This window comes from Mirounga angustirostris, unplaced genomic scaffold, assembly GCF_029215605.1.
Source record: "Mirounga angustirostris isolate CCGP_5_RB_7025 unplaced genomic scaffold, mMirAng1.0.hap1 SCAF_12, whole genome shotgun sequence".
Classification (NCBI taxonomy): domain Eukaryota; kingdom Metazoa; phylum Chordata; class Mammalia; order Carnivora; family Phocidae; genus Mirounga; species Mirounga angustirostris.
The window spans coordinates 46016558-46039214 of NW_026991720.1; the positions used below are offsets into that span (position 1 = coordinate 46016558).

General features: G+C 47.9%; 1 protein-coding gene across 2 annotated transcripts in view; it reads left to right on the forward strand.

Annotated features, from left to right (window-relative positions):
* The window catches only part of SCRN1 (secernin 1), a 79424-nt gene extending 60263 nt beyond the window's left edge, over positions 1 to 19161 (forward strand). For both annotated transcript variants that reach the window (XM_064575106.1, XM_064575105.1), the window contains 4 exons: positions 1713 to 1907; positions 4119 to 4284; positions 13617 to 13797; positions 16337 to 19161. In XM_064575106.1, the coding sequence (XP_064431176.1) occupies positions 1713 to 1907; positions 4119 to 4284; positions 13617 to 13797; positions 16337 to 16495 (701 nt within the window). In that variant the 3' untranslated portion in view covers positions 16496 to 19161. The remainder of the gene's footprint in view (positions 1 to 1712; positions 1908 to 4118; positions 4285 to 13616; positions 13798 to 16336) is intronic.
* The last annotated feature ends 3496 nt before the right edge of the window (positions 19162 to 22657 follow it).

The following is a 22657-nucleotide window of genomic DNA, read 5'->3' on the forward strand; positions in this document are numbered from 1 at the left end:
TGAGGAAAATATTGTCTGTGGAGTTGTTCACAAGACTTTTTTGATAGCTTCGTGTGAAGAATGCCAAAATCACTTATTTAGGCCAAAGCTACTTTTTATTTTTAATTTTTTTTTTAAGATTTTATTTATTTGCGAGAGAGAGAATGAGAGAGAGCATGAGAGGGGGGAAAGTCAGAGGGAGAAGCAGACTCCCCGCCGAGCCTGATGCGGGACTCGATCCCGGGACTCCAGGATCATGACCTGAGCGGAAGGCAGACGCTTAACTACTGAACCTCCCACGTGCCCCGCCTCTAGAATATTTTGTCTTTGTGATAAGAAAAGAAAGTAGTATACTCTTTTTTTTTTTTTTAAAGATTTTATTTATTTATTTGAGACAGAGAGAATGAGAGACAGAGAGCATGAGAGGGAGGAGGGTCAGAGGGAGAAGCAGACTCCCCGCTGAGCAGGGAGCCCGATGCGGGACTCGATCCCGGGACTCCAGGATCACGACCTGAGCCGAAGGCAGTCGCCCAACCAACTGAGCCACCTAGGCGCCCTATTTTTAATTTTTTAAAGTAGTTTTCTTCTTGTGTTGTCCTCTGAGAAGATGAATGGCAGAGGGCCAATGCCCATCCGCTAGGAATACTTGTTTTGGAAGAATGAGTCAGTGAAGTAGAACATACTGGAAGAACTCAGTCCAGTACTGGCCTTGTCTCTAGGAACTGGTTTTCAGCAGTAATGGCTTTATTGCAGCTTGTGGTTTGAGCTCTCCACTTCATTCTCCAAGAATTTAGAAGATCAGCATGCTCCCTGGAAGCAGCAAATATGGAGGGCCTTTTTGAACTACAACTCATAACTTCTTAGTGTTCTAGACAACATCTGGGAGCTTGAAGGCCAAGTCGTCCTCAGGGTATTTGCGGCTGAGGCTTGGGAGGAGCCAGAGCAAGAAGTTCTGGCCTCACCCTCCTCCATCAAGCCCAGTGTGCTCTGAGTGCAGGTGTTTCTGATTCTAGACTTCTTTAGTCATACTTATATTTTTATGAGAAAAATATTCCCGTAGAGTTTCCATGCTTATATACATGGACACATACACACACACACACACACACACACACACACCCCTGATAGACTCAGAGACATGTATATTGATATATTGACAGGTGCATTCCAGTCTTTTAGAAGCACTCATTCTCAGTGCCATTGTGTTTTTCTAAATGTTGGGGCTCGAAAAAAAAAGCTGAATGAAGAAGTATTCATATTTGTATTTTCCAAAGATGATGTATTTGGGCAGAGGGTGGTGGTGTAGAGTGTTCCTTCAAGTGGAGGAAGGCTGAATTGGGGAGGAGAACTCTACAGTTGTGACATTCATAAGTCTTGTTAGTCGTGCCATGTCTCTTTCAAGAAACCGTTCGCTTCTCTTGTAAGTAATAAATGCTCGGGGCTTATTTAGCCATAATGAGGGCTTCACATATTTCCTTTTGAATGTGAATTGTAGATCAAGTGACCATTGCTCATTTAAAATGTGGTAATGCCCTGTCAGGACTGGTCAAACCTTCTGGGAGGTCTCCTTAAAAGAGGACCAAGGATTGTGTGTTTCTGTCTTCAAAAATAGAATCGATTCCTCTCTGTAGTTAAAGTTGAATTGCAGAGAAGGGATTCCCTGTAAATTTCCATTTCTTGACTAAGTCTTTCTAAGCACATTTCCAACTAACGGGGCTTTGTACTCTCTACAGAGGGAGTGAAGTGCATTTGCAATCAGCTTTCACTCACCACTAAGATCGATGCAGAGCACCCTGAACTCAGGAGTTATGCTCAGAGTCAAGGCTGGTGGACGGGAGAGGATGAGTTCAATTTTTCTCAAGTTTTTTCTTCAGCTGATGACCATCTAGACCACTGTGCAGGCAAAGACAGCATAGACAAGAAAGAAGGTGAGTTTGCATATCCCTTATGATTCTCCCTCTCATACCTGTTGTCTTGTAGCTATTTCAGAGAACTTGTCTGATCTTAGGAGGGTGAGCAAAGAGGAGGAGATGACAATAGACCCTGTACATAGAGACCAACCTGTGTTGACGCCCCTGAGGAGCTGGCAGGGTGACGACATGTATCTCTTGTTGTAGGACGCTTCCTTATCCATTGAAGGTTCTTCTCCTTCTGACATTATTTTGCCTTTAAACATCGGTGTCTTTATGATACTTATTGCAGGCTTCCTTCTACCTCAGCCTTTGTATATTTGACTTATTGTCTTCTGTGTTTACCTCTCTCATTAGCTTGCTGGGCCTTGAGGGTGGGGCGCTGTCCTTTATTCATCGTGGGATCCCCTTGTGGTGCCCATTATATAGTCTTTTGCTCCGTGAACATGTATTGAGTTGAACTGTTGACCTGAATTCTCTTCCCAAACCCTCTGTCTTCCCTCCAGTTATTGACTCAATCAGAATCCAAATTGAGGTAAATGTGGTGACTGGATAGCTTGTTACTTTGGTGTCTGAGTGGAAACCCTTCCAAAGAAGCCACTGTGGCCACATGTTATATTTGCCAGTGATATTTGTGTTTTGTCTTTTGTAAGTTAAACCTGTAATCATTCAGAACGGGGGTTGGCAGACTATGACCCGTTGGCAGCCAGAATTTTATTGGAACACAGCCATACACACTTATTTAGGAATTGTCTATGGGTGTTTCCATGTTATAGGAGCACAGTTTCACAGTGAGTTACAACAGGGATGGTGTGGCCCCTAAGCCTGAAATATTTACTATCTGGTTCTTTAAGAAAAAGTTTGCTGACACTTAATACAGAAGAACACTTCAAGGACTTTTGCCCTGGAGCTTAATTAATGGATTCAGGGTAGGAAGGTAAGAAAGTATCCATTTTAAAATGAGAGCTGAAAAAAAAAAACCCTAAGAGTTAAAAAGAAAACTAGCTTGATAAAAGTATATAATACCAGATGTGACATAGTCCCACCAAAACATCAAACCTAAATCTGATGAAGCCTCTGGATCTAGCTACTAGTTTACAGGAAATACAGAGGATGGGGGAACATTAAATGAAACACCAGGGAGTGCCATCTGCAAAGTTCAGACTGTGGGAAATTCTATAGGAGAAACGGCCCAACAAATAAAATGCAAGGAAGTAAAGCGAGAGGCAGAGATTAGGGGAGATTTGAGACATTATTAACCTATTGGATCCTGATTTAAATCAATAAACTCATTTATGAGACAATGAGAACATTTGAACACTAGGTAGTTGAAGAAATCAAGGCTTTTATAGCTAATATTTTTAGGTATGACATATTATAAATAGAAACTTACAAAAAGGATTTGAGTTGTGTTAGTGAAGTTTAAGACACCTTTTCCCTATGTGATGCTTTGATTCCATCTTTCTGAACACAGACCGTAAGAATAGTGTTTTAATGAATTATAATCAGAGAGAGAAAATGTAAAGCTGGGGTCCTGTGTAGTTAAGGAATTGTTGACACGTTTAATTGAAGTCAGAGCCAATAGTCATAATGGCTCTGAATATTCTAAATACTTCTCTGTGTGAATCTCTGCCATTGCAGAGGCCATTCTCCAAATATCGTATTAACTCTAACCAGCAAGAGTGTACAAGAGAGCTTGCTTAGTGGTGTGCATAGATTGCATGTACTTTCCTATGGATATCATTCTATTGCGTACTGCCTTTGTTGAGGAATTGCTAAGTGCTCCAACAAAGACACTCCAAAATAATATGGCTTAAAGACAATGGAAGCTTATTTTTCTCCCATGTTACAGTCTAGATGTATATGGATAGTCCAGGGCTGGTGGGTTATTCTGCTTGAACACAGAATTTCCCTCTGTGGTCCACTTGCAGGCATGTCCTCGGCAGCAGCAAGAGGAAGGGAAAGGTGAAGGGCAAACTGTCCTTTTTATGGGGGTGACGAGAAAGTTGCACATATCATTTCATCTCCCATTGGTCAAGATTTGTCATGTGGCCACACGTAGCCGCAAGGGAAGCTGGGAAATGTAGTCTGTAGCTGGGCAGTTAATGTTCCCAGCTATCCATTCAAGGGTTCTGTTACTAAAATGGAAAAGGAATGAATGGATTTTGGTTAACAACCTGCCACTGTTATAGCTTCTCTCTTTCTGTCTTTTTTATTTTTTCTTTACAGAAAGCATCACTGTGCAGACTATGATCGACATCTTGCGGGACAAAGCCAGTGGAGTCTGTGTAGACTCCGAGTCTTTCCTTACCACAGCCAGCGTAGTGTCTGTTCTGCCTCAGAACAGAAGCTCGCCATGCATTCACTACTTCACTGGGACCCCAGATCCTTCCAGGTTTGTCTGAGACACAGCTGTGCTGGCAGAAAGTATGTGCTTCCCCTGAAAGCTCATCCAATAAGTATATACTATGTTACTGTATGTCCCCTTCTGTAGCTAAGTCACATTGTTCAGTTGTGGTCAGTGTGGCCGATGAGCACAAAGAACTTTGACTAAGGGAAGCTCTTGGCTTTAGTCACATCAATTTTTTTTTTTTTTTTTAAGTAGGCTCCCTTCCCAGCATAGAGCCCAGCACGGGGCTCAAACTCATGCCCCTTGAGATCAAGATCCGCGCGCACTGAGATCAAGAGTCAGACGCTTAACTGACTGAGCCACCCAAGTGCCCTTAGTCACATCATTTTTATGACATTCATGGAATCAAATTGTTTTAAATTCAGCAAATATGTATTGAGTTGATATCATGGGCCAGGTGTTGTGCTATATTTGAGGGATGCAAACACAAATAACCACACAGTGAGACAGATGCAGAAATGCCCAAGATTTATCAAAGCAGTCAGTTCCTATAAATTAGAGGACAAAATGGTCCAGAGGCCGTGCAGATGGAAGCAATGTCAAGTGCATTGGCCGCTTCCTTAAGACGTTGTGTTTCAGGGGGTTGCTTTCTGCCCACATACTTCAGCAAAGGGGTTGTATTGTTCAGTGTTTAAGAACACAGCCTCTAGAATAAATTGCCAGGATTTTGAATTCCATGTGTCTCACTTAGTGGCTGGTAAGTTACTTAACCTCTGTAAGCTTGAGTGTCTGGACTGTGCAATGAGGTTATCACTGGCTCCTACTTTGTATGCTTGTTGGGAGGATTAAATGAGATAATCCAAGTAAATACACAGTAGGTTTAACTTCTCTTTATTAAGACTATCTCTGATTTGCCAGGCAGACAGCAGTCCCTCTCCCTGGTAGTGTTCAGTCCCGTATACCACAAGTCACATCGTCAGTGGCTTAGACACAACCATCCAATGGTTTCTGATTCTGTTCATTATCAGAATCACTTGGGGGAGTTTTTGAAAAGTACAGGTGCCTTGACCCAAACCTATTGTGTCAGAATCTTTAAGGTGGGCTCAGGAATCTGTCAACTAAGACTGATCCTCAGCCTGGAAAACTCTAGAAGACTTTCTATTCCAGTAGTTTCCCTGGTAATTTTTAGGGGTTCCATTGGCTGAAAACCATTATCACTGTTTGGATATTGGGTGTCAAATCTTTGACTGCTACCAGGAAGTCTGTAGCTGTTCAATTTCATTCCTTCCAGCCGAACGTATTTATTCTTCTCTTATTGTTCCAGGAATATAAGACAGTGATGGTGTCTAGCTAGGGACTGTTTCTTAGATGACTCAGGGGAAAGCCCAGTACCTCTCTTGACCTTTTGGCCTTACTTTTTCTTTTCTTTTTTTTCTTTTTTTATGTTTAGAGAGAGAGCGAGAGAGAGCGTGTGTGCAAGTAGGGTGGGGAGGAGGGGCAGCAGGAGAGGGGGAGAGAGAGAATCTTAGGCAGGCTCCATACCCAGCAGAGAGCCCAACGCGGAGCATTGTCTCACAACCTTGAGGTCATGACCTGAGCTGAAATCAAGAGTCAGACACTTAACTGACTGAGCCACCCAGGCGCCTCTCAGCCTTACCTTTAAACTACTGCCAATATCGGGCGCCTGGGTGGCTCAGTTGGTTAAGCAACTGCCTTTGGCTCAGGTCATGATCCTGGAGTCCCAGGATCGAGTCCTGCATCAGGCTCCCTGCTCGGCAGTGAGTCTGCTTCTCCCTCTGACCCTCCAGCCTCTCATGCTCTCTCTCTATCATTCTCTCTCTCTCTCAATAAATAAATAAAAATCTTTAAAAAAAAATAAAAATAAACTACTGCCAATATCAATTTCAGCAGGACCTGACTATTAAATTCAGTATAAGCTATTAGTTTTTCCTTCATTCATCTATTCATTCAACAGAACTTATTAGGCACCTACTATATACCAAATATCATGCTTGTTGGGTACTAGGGATGAAGTATGTACAAGGTAACAGGTGGCTTGGAGGAGATGATGAAGGAGCAAGCTTCACGGAGGAAGGATCCCTTGAGTGCCAGGCATTCTGGAAAGAGGAAGAGTCTGTTGGGTACAAAAAGCAGGAATGACATTTTGGTAGAGGGAACATGCGCAAATGCAGAGAGCCCTGAAGCAGTGTCCTATTGTAGATTAGGTTTCCGTCTCTCCTCCACCCCCCACTCCTCCAGTAAACGAGCCCAGCCACCCTTGCATGGCCCCTCTGCTGGCCTCAGCTCCTGGTGTTCCAGCCAGCCTCCCAGGATGTGCTCCTGTTTGATCCCAGCTGCCTCCTCTTGATCTTATCTCCCAGTGCTCGATGCTTGGTCTCATGGATGGCCCCGCTCTCGCCCCCTTTGTGGTCCACCAGCTCTGGGGTTCGTCCTCCCCTGTCGTCTGGGCTTGCCCTCGTGGACTCTGACTCAGCATGCTCCCATCGCTGGTGGATCAGCCGCGTCTTGAGAACACTCTGCTGGCTCACAGGGGTACATGTGGGCACTTAGAGCCCTACTTTAAAGTGACGGGAATGCTCTGCCAATGTCTTTGGACATGTTCATTGGGGACCAGGTGCCTTTGAGGGAGTGGGTTGCACCAAAGAAGGCCTGTACCACCCCTTTTGCTTCTGATGTCTCAGGCACCTGCTCCAACTGTGCTTAGAAGACGGGGCTCTGTGAGGCCAGGGCACTGATATAAGGAATGCCATTTCCTAGACTGAAGTACATGGTCTCGTACAGTTCTAAACTTGGGCTGGGAAATAGCCTTCTGTTGCATATGGAAAATGTCAAGTGATTTTTAAAAGAAAATTATTCATGGTTAAATTAATTGAAAAGACCTTAAAGAAGATTAAGGGCTTTCCGGAAGACATTCATTTCTATCTTCCAGGGCTAAGTGAGCGGCATTTCTTACTGTGACCATGAGAACTGTCACATATTGAACATTTCCATGTGTCTCTCTAATTGGGCATGTTTAACATTTTGTATTTTGTCAGCAGGAAACATAATTACCTACTCTTGGGTTTTTAAGTGGTAAACCGGGGAAATTTTAGCTGGCTTCTGCTGACGCTAAAAACATTAGAGAGATGATTTCAGGAAATCATTTCAGAGCAGGGGGCTTGCAGAAGATTATGATCCTAGAGCAAGACTGTGTTCTTTATCCCTCCCAATTCATGTTTGGAACCAAAGGATATGATCTGACTACTCTGTCTGCTTCAGCATGTCTCTGCCCTTTGCTCACTGCATTCATTACAGATCCTTCTCTTGAAATAATTTGTTCTCGCATTCTCTTTTTCTCTTTCTCCTTCCTTCCCAGTATGCACCAGGTACTGTGCAAGTTTGAGAGCTGGATGGAGATGCAGAAGTCAGAGATTGAGAGATACAGGGAGATGCAAAAGACCTTTCGTTAATTTTACTGAGAAGGCAGATTCTGTAACACTGATGTTCTGCTGAGTCAGCCGGTGCCTCTGTCACCCACGTTGTGACACCGACTGGCGTTAGCACTCTGGTTCTGACCTTTGTAAGCCATTTCCTTGGTGGAAGCCGGCACTTGCCAAAGTTTCAGCGACATGAAGAATTGGAAGGGGAAAGAGTAGAGAGGCCCCTTAGCACTTTGAGACCGTGACATTCGGAGTCCCGCAGGGTGCTGGAGCCAGCGAGAGCTGATTATGTGCCTCTCTTGCCAACCCCTGTGTTCAGTGACATCACACTGGGAACTTGCCATGGGTTACACCACAGAAACTGGCAGACATCGTGGGTCAGGGCTTATTTGCTTCAGATACAGTTGTCCGACCGGCACATCACCCAGAGGCCCCCAGCTCTGAGAAAGCCCACAAATACTCAACGTACTGGATGGATCAACCAGGAGGGGGAGAAAATTTAAAAATTTTCCATTTTAAATATTAGAAGGCTATTTCCTAACCCATTTCTCTCATTGTTTTAGGCTGTGTACTTAAGCCTAGGAAATAGAAAATAGAAAGTTCTAGGAAAATACGGTGTTTGGCCTTCTTTAACTAGTGGCAAAGAGCAGGGGAGATGCAAGGGACCTGGAGTATGTGCACACGTGTGCGTGCACATGCGTTTCCTCCTCTTCTCCCGGTGTACTAAGCTTGAGAGGCTAAATTGGATTAACTGAGACTGTCTCATCTGGTTAATTCAAATGTAGCGACCAGTGGCACCTCTTTGTTGGTGAACACCCTCCATAGCCTATGTAAATACAGCTCTGGTGCCATGCAGGGCTCAGACGGCCACAGAGCTGAGGCCCCCGTGTAAAATAGCCACCCCCCCACCCCCCGCAGTTTCATCCCAGATCCATCCAGCACCGTCTCTCTCCCACCCTACAATTTTGACTTCAAAACCTTCCAGAGTATCTGGATCCAGCCCTAAGCTTGTCATGCTCCGAAAGTACTAGTTCGCTCTTCCTCTCAACAGAAAGGCTCTTCACTGGTAGGTCCTGCTCTCAGCCAGGTGTGGTTGTGACTGTGTAACTACAGTGACTCGCAGTGAAGAGCCAGAATGACCCATGCACAGGGACACCTGCAATTGAGAGAAAACTGGCTCTTCTGGGTTCTCCTGAGCTTGGTTGAAAGTTTAGCAGATTCATCTGAGCGGGAGCCTGTGCTTCTCCCCGCCGTGTGCCTGACTCCCCTCCGCGGCTCTGCCGGGGACTCCAGGGCGCCGCATAAGCCTGGCTTAGTCGCCACGGGACTGTCTGCACCTTCGGTGAGAAAGAGCCATGTTTGAGGTCAGAAGTGCTGGCTGGCCGCTGATAATAAAAATTCCAAACCCCAAAGCACAGAAACTATTCTGTTTTTCTGCACAATGTGTATAAAAACCCAACAGAAGGATATATAATGGTGAGAAGTAGTGGGGAAAAACTGACCTCAGCTTTGGACATCTGAATGTAGTTCTCCATCTGCCACTGACTGGGAACGTGCCTGTGCACCAAGCACTTAGCTGCTGTGAGCCTTAGTCTTCTCATCTGTAAAATGGGATGGGAATTCTTGCCCGGCCTTGTTCATTGCTGTATCCTTAGCACCCAGGGCAGGTGTCTGCTACTCAGTCATCACTCAACACATATTTACTGGTAAATGAATGGATAAATAGGAGTACCAGGAGAAGTGAATGCAAGCACTTTGAAAATTATGATACACTATAAAATGGTAGGGGTTTTCATGGTAATCGTGTTTTGAAAGGGAAACAGATTTTTTTTTTTTTTTTTAACACTGGCTCAGTGCATCTATCATGAGGTTTTGGAAGACAGAAAGGACGGATAAGGCAAAGATGCCTCTAGGGGAGCGTGTTTCTTGGCTTTGGCTCCAAGTGTCACCCAAGGCTAACATTCTGCAGACCTCTGAGCCAGACCATGGAAGCCCCTGCTGTGTTTCCTGTCATCAGACTGCATCTTAGACCTGAGATTTGTCTCAGGGAGAGCTGACGGCTGTGGTCATGTGGTTTCTTTTGTGTTGCTCATGGCTTCCTTTGTTTAATTGTCCCTCATGAGGCTGGATTGTCCCTTCAGAGCAGCTTAGCCAGCTATAAACCTCCTCATTAACCAGGCTGCGGGGCTGCCCTTTGCCACTGGAAGCGGCTCCCCCCTTCTGGGCCAATTATCTTGTGTTCCTGTCACAGTACACTGTGGAGGGGCTGAGTGACCGGAGCGAATTCCGGGGTAGGTGGCTTCTCCGAAACCGAGGACAGAGCAGAACTGGCTTTCTGGAGCCCCCTCAGCTGTGTCCTGCCTCAGAGCCATCCCTGGGACAGCCTGGCAGAGCTCCACAGTATGACGAAGTGTGCCCTGCCCTGTCCAGGTGGCCTGGGAGGGGTGGTGCCTCATGACCCCGGTGGCAGTTTCAGCTTTGCCACTGGCTGGACATGTGACCTTGGTCACGTCATTTACTTTCTGGGCCATTAGTGAACATACATTTGATCAAGGGGCATTTAAGAAGCTACCCTTTGAGCTTTAAGTGTGGGAAAATGGCAGAGATTCTCCTCACCTAGTTGGAAGTTTAGTGTGATTTTCTGTAAGGCTTGGCAAGAAATCAGAAGGTTTGGGGACCACTGAGTTATCCACATTCTGCTTTTTTTGGATACGTAGGCACAAATAATCAAGACTGAGTTATAATTCCCACATTCTGACTTAAATAAATATTAGTATCATTGCAGTTTGACATGAGCAGTAATTTTTATTCAATCTCAAAATATCTCCCTTTAACCACTTGACAAATCTATGCCTCATGTTTTTAGCAGTTGAGGATGCCAGCTTCCTCACAGACTTTGGGAAAAAAAATCCGTGGAGAGCTTTGGCTGCTTTAGAGTATTATGGGAACCTCCTCATATTTACTACTTATTTTAAAAAAGAAAACCGATAGATGGGAAGGATACACATATGGCGCCTCTTGTCTTAAGAAAGCCACCAGACACCCTTACTGATGATGTTAAACTAACCTCCACATTCCAGCGGGTGTGGAATGGGTTTGAAGTTACATGGAGTATTCTGACTTCTACTACACTATTATCTTGGATATTGGATGTGGAAGACCACGACTGTGCTTACCATGAACTTCTTGAAGTCAGACTCACAAGTTCATGGGCTGCACAACATACAAAGAGAAATTAAATAACAGGTTTAGAAGCTGGAAGGGACCTTAGAGATCATTTTAGTCATGAGGGACAGAGAGGGAACACAAGTGTCCCCATGTTTGGTCAGAGTAGAGAGGGGACGCCCACCCTCATCCTGAGCCCAGCCCATCCTCAGTCCCAGTGGGCCTCACTGTCATGAGTCAGGCAGATCTGGGATCTCCCAGACTGTGCCCCTCGGGGTACCCAGAGCCATGGTGCTCGCCCACGGGGCCACTATGCCAGAGTGGCCCTGAGAGGCATGGTCAAGTAAAGCCCTGCCAGAGGTCGAGCCTGTGCCAGCCCCATCGCTCAGTGTTAGCCCATGGAAGTCATGGCTCTGGCCCTTTCTGGCCAGCCCAGGCCCTGCAGCTGAGATGTGCACTGCACAGGCTCCGGGCTGTGCCCGGCCCCGTCTCCCACAGAAGGGTCTCTGCGTTGGCCGGGGAGGCTGCAGATGAATGTCAGCTGGTGGACGGTATGATGCACACGGACTTTTCAAGAGCCCCGCGTGCTGTTAGCCCTGAAGGGTGGGGTGCTTGTCTGCTGTGAGGTCAGAGACCAGAAGGACCCAGAGGCAGTTAGTTCTGGATGGCTCTGTGCGGGACTCTCCTTCCTCCTGCCATTTCCCTCCTGTTTCCTTCTCCCCCTTCCGTTACCCTTTTCCAGTGACCCCCTCACATAGCAGCCCTTCTGCAGAATCAACCGCGTGACTCATTGGATAATTCAACGTTATATAATCAGAATTGCTTTAGACCCTTTAAAGCTTTGCATCGATTGCTTTCACCTTCAGGGTCATCCATGCAACACTGAGTAGAAGGGAAAAGGACCGATGTATGTTCAAGAGACTGTAGGAGGTGGCCATTGGCAGTTTGTGATCCCTCTGTGCGGGGTAGCCCCACTCCATCCTGGGCGGGGCGGGTCCTTGGGCGGCCTTGGCCTGGTGGAAATAGCTGGCGTGCTGTGTGCTTCCCAGGAGATGGGTCTAGTCTCCTGTGAGTGTCCGCATCCCCTGCGAGAGCCGGGTACCTGGCACCTATCCCTCATCAGTGCCATCCACTTTACCAGCGGGAGGCATGAAGGTCTCACTGCTTTTAATATTCACATTACCTTAGCCGGAGCCCAGTCTGACAGAGTGACTTCAGGCTCTTCCTTCCTCTCCTGAGCCCTCCTTCCCTTGATAACCTCAGGGAACCAATCGAAGAGGTCACTTCTCCTTACAGGTTTCCCCCACTATCCGTAAGTTTGCTTTACCCCACTTCGCTTTTAGGAGAGAGGGACTTAGTACGGTACCTGTTTTCACTAACCACAAGAAATCCCAAGAGGATTTTTGCTTTTAGGAAATGGTAATTGCTTCTTTGCCTTACACCACTTTGGCTTATGAGAGGTTTCCGAGGAATGTTCTACCTTCAGGAACACTCTGCCTTCGGATAGCTGGGGAAACCCAGCTGTGCTCCTTAGACTTGGGGTGTCAGGAGTCCCCGGGGGACCTTGTTCACATGCAGATTCTGATTCGGCAGGATGGGGATGGGGCCCGAGGGCGATGCTGATGTCTCCCGTCCGACGACACAGTGTGGGTAGTGCGGGTCATCGGTTCCTGGCTCCTTGCAGATCACGGCGCACCTGGAAGTGTTTGTGTGGCACACAACGGCACGGCTGCTGTGGTCCCCTCAGCCCAGCCCCCTCAGGCCCGGGGGTCAGCATCCCACCTGAGTGGCCGAGGCGCGCCCGCTAAGGGGGGAGAAAAGAGCCCCAATCCCAGCAGTACCCATGGGAGTCTGCGTGGGGTCTTCTCCCTCCTCTTGTTATCGCGGCGCCGCCCCACGGTGCGGCTGAACGGACGTGGCCCACCCTCAGGGCCCGGGAGCGCTGCTTTCATCCGGCACTGTTTGCTCTGGGTGCAGAGAGGAGGAGGCTCTCTCCTTATGTTACACTCAGCTGTGGTCTCCGCGTGCCCTGTTGGCTTGGGATCCCCGGATGCCGTTTTTTAGAAACATGGCTCTGTTGGGGTCTGTGTGTGTGTGTGTGTGTGTTTGTGTGTGTGGACATGTGCCCAGCTATGCACAGATGTGTGTGCGCACACAGCCATTTTTCCGAAGGTATACCATCGTGGCAGAGAGCTGAATGAGTTCTTGCATTAGTCACCTCCTATGCCCAGAGCTCCTCTTTCACACAGCTGGGCTTCTGTTTCTCTGCAGTGTGTCCTCTCGGGGGACTCTGGGAACATTTGTGGCATCTGCAAAAAAGGTAGAACCTAAAAAGAAAGAGAGAGATGGGGCCTCAGAGCGTTCCATTCCAGGAGGCCACTGTCCAGCGAGCCGTGGTAGAGAAAGGCAGACCTCTTTCAATGCCGATAGATGGCCCACTGCACCCTCTTCTCTGGACACTATGTGTCTGTTTGCCTGACTTTACGTAACTGAAAGGGGCCTCTCAAATGGTCTTCCCAGAACAAAGCAAGTCTGTTTTGATGTCTCCTTGCTGTTAATAGAAGAACTTGCAGCTGGTAAATGACAGTTTTACTAAAATATTTACTAAAATATGAAGTGGTGTCTCTGTCTTGGCACCCACCCACCACCCACCACCCACCACCCACCACCCACCATGAGCTGGCTCAGGCAGTGTTTGCTGAATGAAAGGACAGTCTGGTGTCCTCAAGCCTCAAGCTCAGTTTAGCTGAAGCACCCCTCCTTTCTCTCCAGGTCCATATTCAAGCCTTTCATCTTTGTTGATGATGTAAAACTTGTCCCCAAAGCACAGTCTCCTTGTTTTGGGGACAACGACCCTGCCAAAAAGGAGCCTCGGTTCCTGGAGAAGCCAGACCGCCGGCATGAGCTGTACAAGGCCCACGAGTGGGCACGTGCTGTCATTGAAAGCGACCAGGTGAGCTTGGCAACGGGCCCGCAGGGGTGGGGTGGGGTGGGGAGGGGCAAGGCCTCGAGAGGGGAGGCAGGGGAGCGGTTATGGAGCTCATCATTTTCCTCCTCGCCAGCTTGCCTCCTTCCAGAAATCCAGATACCCAAGGCCTTTCCTAGAAGGCTGCTGTTAATTTTTCCAGCCAGTCTCTAGAATCCAAATGAAACAGCCTCCACTTGTGATGTTGTTCCAGAACTCAGTGGGCTCGAAATATCCCTCTTTCATTTACTGTTTACCTGGGAATAACAGAAATGTGCCGTTCTAGTAGGGATAACTTCTTTCCTGCTGTCTAAAAATCTTTGTATACTTTTGGGGGTAGAAAGTTGTACAAGCTGGCAAAATTTTATTTAAAGGTGCAATCCTATGTTATTAAAAAAAAAAGTAATCCTTTCAAAAAGTTCTGGAGATGGATGGTGGCGATGGGTGTTCAACAAGGCGAATGTCCTTATGCCACTGACCTTGTACACTTAAGCCTGGCTAAAACAGAAAATTTTATGTTATGTGTATTTTACTATAATTTTAAAAAGTTTTAAAAAAAGATTCTCAAATTTCCAGTTTTTTAAAGATTTTTTTTTTATTTTATTTATTTGAGAGAGAGAGAATGAGAGAGAGAGAACACATGAGAGGGGATAGGGTCAGAGGACGAAGCAGACTCCCTGCCGAGGAGGGAGCCCGATGCGGGACTCGATCCAGGGACTCCAGAATCATGACCTGAGCCGAAGGCAGTCGCTTAACCAACTGAGCCACCCAGGCGCCCCTATAATTTAAAAAAGTTTTAAAAAAAGATTCTCAAATTTCCAGTTTTTTAAAAAAGTTATTCTTCAGTGTGCAACTCCCCACCCCACCCCACCCTTGCCCAAGCTTTGGTAAATGAAGTTATAAGACCTCAGTTCAAACAAGACACACGCCCTGTCTCTGCCCACAGCAGCCATTAGTGATGGGTCACCTATAAAACCCAAGCCTCTGTTTTGCTGAAGAGCACGGTTAAATGCCCATCTGCCTCCCACGCATGTATTTAACAACTTGAAACAGGTCCCGTTTGTCCTGAAGAAAGGGACACCTTGTAGAGAAATTGGTGCCTGCATTTGTGTGGACTGGGTGAGCTTCTTTTCTCCTGCTTAGCATGGTGGACTCTAAAAAGCACAGAAAGAAGGGCAACATCAACAGCAAATCCAGGGGAATTCAGAAAGAATCTCAGAGAAGGTGGCCTCGCTACTCCTAGAATTTGCTTTTCCGTGCCACAGAAACGACCGTCGGGACGTTTCAAAGTCACGGTGTTTTCGCGTCCACCTTGCCTGCCGAACGTTTCCCGGGAAGTGTGAGCGCAGCCACCACGCTGCACTGGGTTTTGCTCGGGGCGGTCCACCTCGCTTCCCGACTGTGCATGTTTTCTAGGCGGAGGACAGCAAGCCCCAAAGAAAAATGCCCCTTCTGCCTTCGGCTCGGGTCGTGGTCCTGGGGTCCTGGGATCGAGTCCCACATCGGGCTCCCCGCTCAGCGGGGAGCCTGCTTCTCCCTCTGACTCTCTCCCCTCTCATGCTGTTTCTCTCGCTCGCTCGCTCTCTAAAAGATGGATAAAATCTTTAAAAAAAAAAAAAAGAAAGAAAAATGCCCCTTGGTGCATGGTTTTATGGCTGTTTGGCAACTAGAAGGCAGAGGGAGAAAGGCCCGTGTGCTTGAACTATTCTACACAATATGTCAAAGAGATGAGACTGATGAGGTTGGGTGGGCTTTGACATTGAGAAATGACCGTTGGTTCAAGTCAAAGCCGTGTTAGGAAGTGGTGCGTGTGGTGACAGAAGCTTCTCCATTCTGGGACGAACTGGGTGGATGAACGCTTTTCACGGTCATCCACCGTGTGTGAGTGGAAGAAAGCTCCCCACCTCAGAACGAGAGTGAGTTGAGGGATGGGTGTGGCTCGTGTTTATTGGCTGATCCATTTATTCATTCCACAAACACTTATTGGGAATGTCTGCTGTGACCCAGGCATTGGAGCATAGTGATGAGCTCAGTTCTCTCAGGAGATCATGGTCTAATGGCGGACGCAGGCAAGTCGACAGACCTGCATAAGGCAGAAAAAGAACAGCCATGGCCGAAGTAAAGGCATCGACAGGGAGCCCAGAGGAAAGGTTCAGAGAAGCCTGGAGATGGGTACAAGTTGACAAGTGCCGAGGAAGAGCAGGGCGCAGTATCGTGGGTTGGAAGAATGCAGTTAATTCAGTCTGGCTGAAGGGAAAGGAGATGTGGGGGCCATGGCAGGGGGTGAAGCAAGCAAGAGCCTCGTATGTTACACAAGGCCTTTCCTGAGTGTGTCTCAGGAGTCCGGACTTTATCCTGAAGGCAGTGAGGACCTAAGGACGCCAAGCAGAGGAGTACCATAACCACCCTGGCATTCTAGAATGATCCCTGTAGCAGTTGTGGGGAAAGAGATTGAATGGGGTGGGTGGGCCCCTGGGAGGCTTTCTTGTCCACTGTAGTGACCCGCGCTGTTTCCGTCCTTCCTCAGGAGCAAGGTCGCCAGCTGAGAAAGACCATGCTGGAACTAGAGAAGCAAGGCCTGGAGGCCATGGAAGAAATCCTGACCAGCTCTGACCCCCTGGACCCCACCGAAGTGGGGGATCTTTTCTATGACTGTGTTGACACGGAGATTAAGTTCTTTAAGTGAAGTAAGCATTCCCTTTCCCCTTCTTATTTAAACGTTCCCACCTTACTAAATTACCAGCAAAACAAGCCACTCTCCTGTGTGAGTAAAATGAGAAAGTTCAGATGTGTTAAAGTCACACTCTTGTGTTCTGCCTTGAAGCTCAACAACAACCCCTTCTCCTGCCACGTAGCTTCCCTTCTTTTGCAATGTAACGCGTCTCCATTTGCCTGTCGTTCGATTGTATGACTAATTGTGGATTTTCAGCTGCTCTCATTGCATCTCAGTGACCGTGGACACATTAGCCTTCTCACGGAGGACAAGGGTTCATCAGGCCTTGGAAGGGGGCTCCACAGTGCTAAGTGTGCAGGAAAAGCAAAATCTTTTGGTCTTATTCTTTCTTTCAGTACTGGTTTCTTCCGGGTTAACCAAAGGGCCAGGGCTCTCGTGTGTGTACTTGAGGGAGAAGCTTCCAGGCCTCCCTTCACATGGGTGCATGCCTGTCATGCAGAGTTCTCCAGATGTGTCTGCTGAGGGACACAGCCAATGGGGAGGAACAAAGGGGGCCCCTCTGTGGTCCCAGCTCATCCTGATCCCCGTGATCCCAAAGAGCCTGTCTTCTCTACACTGCTCCTCGTGTGCGGGGGACCCACAGACGGCCCCTGTGCAGGAGAGCTGGTTAGGGGAGTCAGCTGGAGGCGCCCACGGTAGAGACTCGGAGGCAGCCACACCGGGGCCTCCCTGATTCACCGCGCGGCCCTCCCCAGAGGCCTGCGGCTCTCCCTGCACACGCCCCCCCCCTTGGATGTGGCTTCATGTAGAAACGATTTCGGGCTTGGTGATGACCATCTACGTTAGGATGAATTAAATGGCTCCGTGGCACAGTTCCACCCCACGGGGCTGCGAATTTCCCCAGCTAGCGAGGGAAAGAAAAGGAGAAACTCCTGACTGTTTAGATTTCAGTTAAAGTAGCTGGAATCTGAGCAGCGACTACATGATCTCAGCAGAGACTTTAATTAAACTGATTTGTTTCCAACGTCGTGTTCACACGGAGGATTTGACTTACCACCAGAGCATAGACGGGCGTGTGAGGGCCAGATGGGCTCAGCATTGGGAAGACAGAGGGCAAGGAGGTGACAGATGGATGCAGAAGCATTTCGCTGCAGGGTGGCGATCCAACCCCAGCCTTCCTGCCCAGCTTGCTCAATCCCACAAAGCTGCGTAGGATGCAGCTGGCTCTCCCCGCCCTTCCCTTTATTCCCAGTAGCTGCTCTTGGAATGAAGGTAGCTGCAGGGGGCAGGTGTAGGGGGGCTTCGCCCCAGCCATGGAAACTCTCAAGCACTGTGAAATGCTCCGGGGGCGGAGATGATGAATAGACGCGTAAGCAGGTGTGGCCGCTGGTGGAAGGACGGCCCTTTCCTTACTCCGGCCTCACCCGTACCCAGTTGGGCCCAATCATGCTTCGTCACTGGTAGGAATTTGCAAGTGGAAAGATTGTGAGCGTCAGTCATCTCTGAAGTGACCTAGGGTCAGTGACTCTGCGCCGAGAGCGGTGCGCGACAGGCCAGGCGGGCCGGAAGGGACGGGGTCTCACACACGGATGTGGGCACGGAGGGCCACGGGGCTTATCCGAACACATCTTGCTCTACCGACCTCCCTTTAAGGGTGTGGGTATCAGAGCGCCACGAGCTTTTGGGCCAGCAGCTTTGCGAATTCTGTCTGTGAAAGCATAGACGGTGAGCGCTAGCGGATGGGAAGGACGTTTGGGCCGACAGAGTTACCACAGCCGTTGGTGGTGACCTGTAGTTGCTGAGTCTCATCCAGGGCTTTCCCTGTTGATGAACACAGGCTCTCCTCTTAGAGGGAGCGGCCATCCCCAGAGCATCAGTTTACAGATGCTAAGCTCGGGGGGTTCGTAACACAGGTACTTCGCCGCTCCTCAGTCCACCTGCTCAGTGGTTATTTAAGACAAGGTGATGTGGAAAGCCACCCTAAAATCTCACCACGTGGCTTCACCTCCACCTGTTACAGAAACATTTCATCAGACTGGACACGTCTGAGGTACCAAGGTGATTCGGGGTTTTACCAAAAGAAGTCTAGTGAGACTAAATTACACAGAGGCCTGCTTTCATTGTTATGGGCCAAACAAAGGTCATGGATCACCCATCCAGCCTACGCCGTTCCCTAGCCACTGTGAAGTGGGAAATACAATGGCTGCTTCCGTTAGGGGACATTTGTCCAGCATCTCAAAGAAGGGTCAACCCTAAATGAGAATTGTCTTAGCTAACACTGTACGTCACAATTGTGATGCCCCTGTCTTACCACCAGGGGGCGTGGCAGCCCTCCGTGGCACAGCCTGGCAGAAGTTAAATGGGGCTGGGATGCTTCCATCCGGCTCGGACGGGGTCTGTGTACAGTCAAACCCCCAATAATAGCAGTGGACGAATTCTTTGTGCCTTGGGGGTTGTAGGGAAAGACAAGAAGAGAGTAAGGAACCTGCTGATGCGGCTGGACTCACTTCTAGTGACTTTTATCTACTGTTGTCAACTGCTTAAAATATGTTGTTGGATTTTGAGCAGGCTGTTGGCGAGATGTTTCTTTTTAAATGCTCCTAACAGACTCTGCTTTTGAAAAATGCTTATCATTACGTGGATGATTTCTTTACCAGGGATTGCTTTTCTAAAGACAGTGTGGGGAAATGAATATTCAAGATGAACTATGAAAGCAATGTTTAAAGGTCAGTGTGTAAATAAGCTTCCCGAAATACCATTGGAATATCCATTAAGACTTGGATGGGGGAGCTGTGCATGCTTTGTGCAGAAAGAAGACATGGCCAGGATAGAATTTCTCCCCTATTTCCATGCCCCATAACCAAACATAAGCTACTTAGTCTTGTCTAGTAGATGGGATTTACCATAGATGAAGACAGCCCTCATCCCCTAAAGGTGAAAGAGGCTGCAATAAAAGTAAATTAGCAAAGCAGAGTAGTGCTCTTCATTCTTGGAGGTTGGTTTGGAATTCTAGGTAGAATTCTAGGTAGAATAAGGATATACTTGAAATTATGGTGATTCTTTAGTGCCCAGTAACATAAGACCCAGTGTTATTATTCGGAAGCGTCTTTCTTACAAGCTAACAGAGCAGGTGTATGCCTATTAGATATTAGCAGTGAAGTTCCTTCACTACTGGGTGAATGGTTAGGTATAAAAAATAATTACCAACCAGGCCAAACCACTTTGCTCACTAACTTACATCGTCCCACCTTAGTGCAGGTGTTACACCGCTCTGGCTGGCCCAGCAGGGAAGCCAGGTGGGACCAATGTGTCTGCTAGGGAACCACGAACTGCATTCTTGCCTAAAGAACAGTTAAGTCATTTGTAGGGGAGGTGTTCAGCTGAGCTCTCAGCTTTAGGAAGGAAGCACATGGAAGGAGGAGGGAGGGGAGCCTGGGCCATTCTTGTGTGGCGGGTCACATGCACGTGTTGTCCCAGCACCACCCTGTGCCTCCCTGTGGCTGTGACCTTTCATTCTGCACAGTCCCAAGTCCCAGCTCCCCGCCCACGGCTTGTGGCAAACGTGCCTGATCCGGCTGACTTCAGACATTCCGAAATGGCACATGCAGATTTCTCATGGGAATGAGTATGTACGTGTTTGCAGTCATGTTGTGAGAAGTTAAATGTGTGAGCTGGAAAATGCTACGGGCAGGGAATAATAAAAACGAAAATCTTTCTGTTTCCTGCAGTGGGAACTGACCGTGTAGTCTTAACAGCCTTTTGTACAAATATCTATGAACCAGATAACTTCCCTATCCAGTGCTTGCCCTTGGAATTGTCTCTAAATACATCAAGCATACAATAAAAAAAAACAAAAAACAACACAAATAAATGTCCTTGTGTTTCATGAATAAATGTGGGCATCAATCACAAAACAGAAAATGTACGAAGGGGGATATATTTTTCTGACTGGCATCTTCAGAAAACCCAATCAGCTCAGCGTTTTGGCGAACGGCATACCGTTCTGTGGATAACTCAGAATTAAACTCATATTTAAAAATAAACACAGAAGCACAATGAGACACCACTTCACACCCATCGGGATGGCTACTATGAAAAAAGCAGAAAATAACCGGTGTTGATGAGGATGTGGAGACACTGGAGCCCTTCCTTGTACAGTGTTGGTGGGACTATAAAATGGTGCAGGTGGTATGGAAAACGGTATGGCCGTTCCCCCAAAGAGTTGAAAAGATAGAATTAGCATATAACCCAGAAATTCTGCTTCTGAGTATATGCCCAAAAGAACTGAAAGCAAGGCCTCAGAGGTATTTTTACACCCCTGTTCCTAGCAACATTATTCACAGTAGCCAAAAGGTGGAAGCAACCCAAGTGTCCGCGATGTTACTCTGAGTGAAATAAGCCGGTATCCAGAAGGCAAATATCGTATGATTCCACTTAGATGAGGTCCCAGGAGTAGTAACCGGAAAGTGGAATGGCGGTTGCCAGGGGCTGGGGGGCTGGGGAACGAGGAGTTGCTGTCAAGGCGGTAGAGAGTTTCAGTTTTGCAAGTTGATAAAAGAATTCTGGAGACTGGTTGCACCATCCTGTGACTATACTTAACCACACTGAGCTGTACCCTGGAACATGGTTATGATGGTGAATTTATGTCATGTGTATTTTACCACAATTAAACAAAAACCACACTAGAGACGGAAGTCTTGATCCCCAGAACAGCTGGTGCCATCCGTGCCAAGCATCTTTATGTTAACTGCGTGGCACGGCCACTGAAGATGCCACTAGAGAGAAAGACCAGCTGTCCCCACTTTCATGACCTAGAAATGCCAGATTGCTCCCATGATTCGGTCGCCACTGTGACAGGCAAAAGGCAACTGAGTAGCTTGTTCATGACGAGAGGACTTCGTCACTGGTCACAAGTGACTCAGGTCAAGGTCAGAGAAGGGGACTGCCGCATTTATATGACAAGGACCAGCTAGCTCTGTAAACCTATTTCCAACTCTTCTTTCAGAAACATAACGTCCTCCCACAAAGCTCCACGGCGACAGAGCACGCACTCGTTTGCTAGGGCTGCTACCGTGAAATACCAGAGTGCTTGGCTCAAACTGCAGAAATGGATCGTCTCCCAGTTCTGGAGGCGAGAAGTCCAAAACCAAGGTGTCCGCGAGGTTGGTTCCCTCTGAGGGCTGTGGGGGAGATTCTGTCCTATGCCTCTCCCCTGGCTTCTGGTGGTTTGCCGGCCTGCAGCAGCACCCCGATCTGTCTTCATCTTCACACACTGTCCCTGTGTCCGTGTCCAAATCCCCCTTCTTACAAGGACACCAGTCAGACTGGATTAGGGCCCACCCTATTGCGTATGACCTCATCTTAACGAATTACATCTGCAACCTTATTCTCAAAGAAGGTTACACTGAGGTGTGGGGTTAGGACTTCCGCAGACGCATTTTTGGAAGACGTCATTCAACCCGTAACAGAGCAGCTTCGTGAAGGACGCCCAAACCTCTGGGGCCCCTTGTGAGAAGCCGGAACTCACTCCTGGAGGTCACAGGTCAGAGCCCTCCCCGTGAAGCTGCTTCCCTCAGCCCTGTAGCTACCACCTTCCCCCCTCTTCACTCCATCGGGGGTGCCTAAAACTATGGCTCCTTCATCTCCACAGTCCATGGCTTTGACCTTCATCGGCCCCTTCGTCAGTGATCTTGGGCTACTGTTTTTCTTCTCCACTCAGACTGGCCCTTTTGGTCGTGAAAGAGCTTCTCTCTACCTCTGCTAATGAGAGTGAAGATAAAACAAGTCAGGTCCTTCACTAAATAGGAGGCAAAGTAGCAGTGAACTTTGAAATTAGTTTCTAGATGAGACTTCCTTCGGGAACATCTACGAAATGTAATTAGTGTTCTCTCCCTGCAGCAGAGCCAGTGGGGTGCGCTCTGAGCCGCTCTGTAGCCATCGAGGTGGAATGGCGGGGGGCAGCCAGTGTGAGCTGTTGGGTGCTCAGCCCGTGATGTACCCGAGAGTGCGGCGTGCGCTCATACCTGCGTCTGTTGGGACCCAAGAGTGAAGGGCTTGTCTAGGGCTTATATCACTGCATCTTTACCACTACATGCTTAGGTCCATATTTGTGTCCCTGTTTTACACGTGAGGAAACTGAGGCACAGACTGGTTATGTAATTTACATCCCCAGAC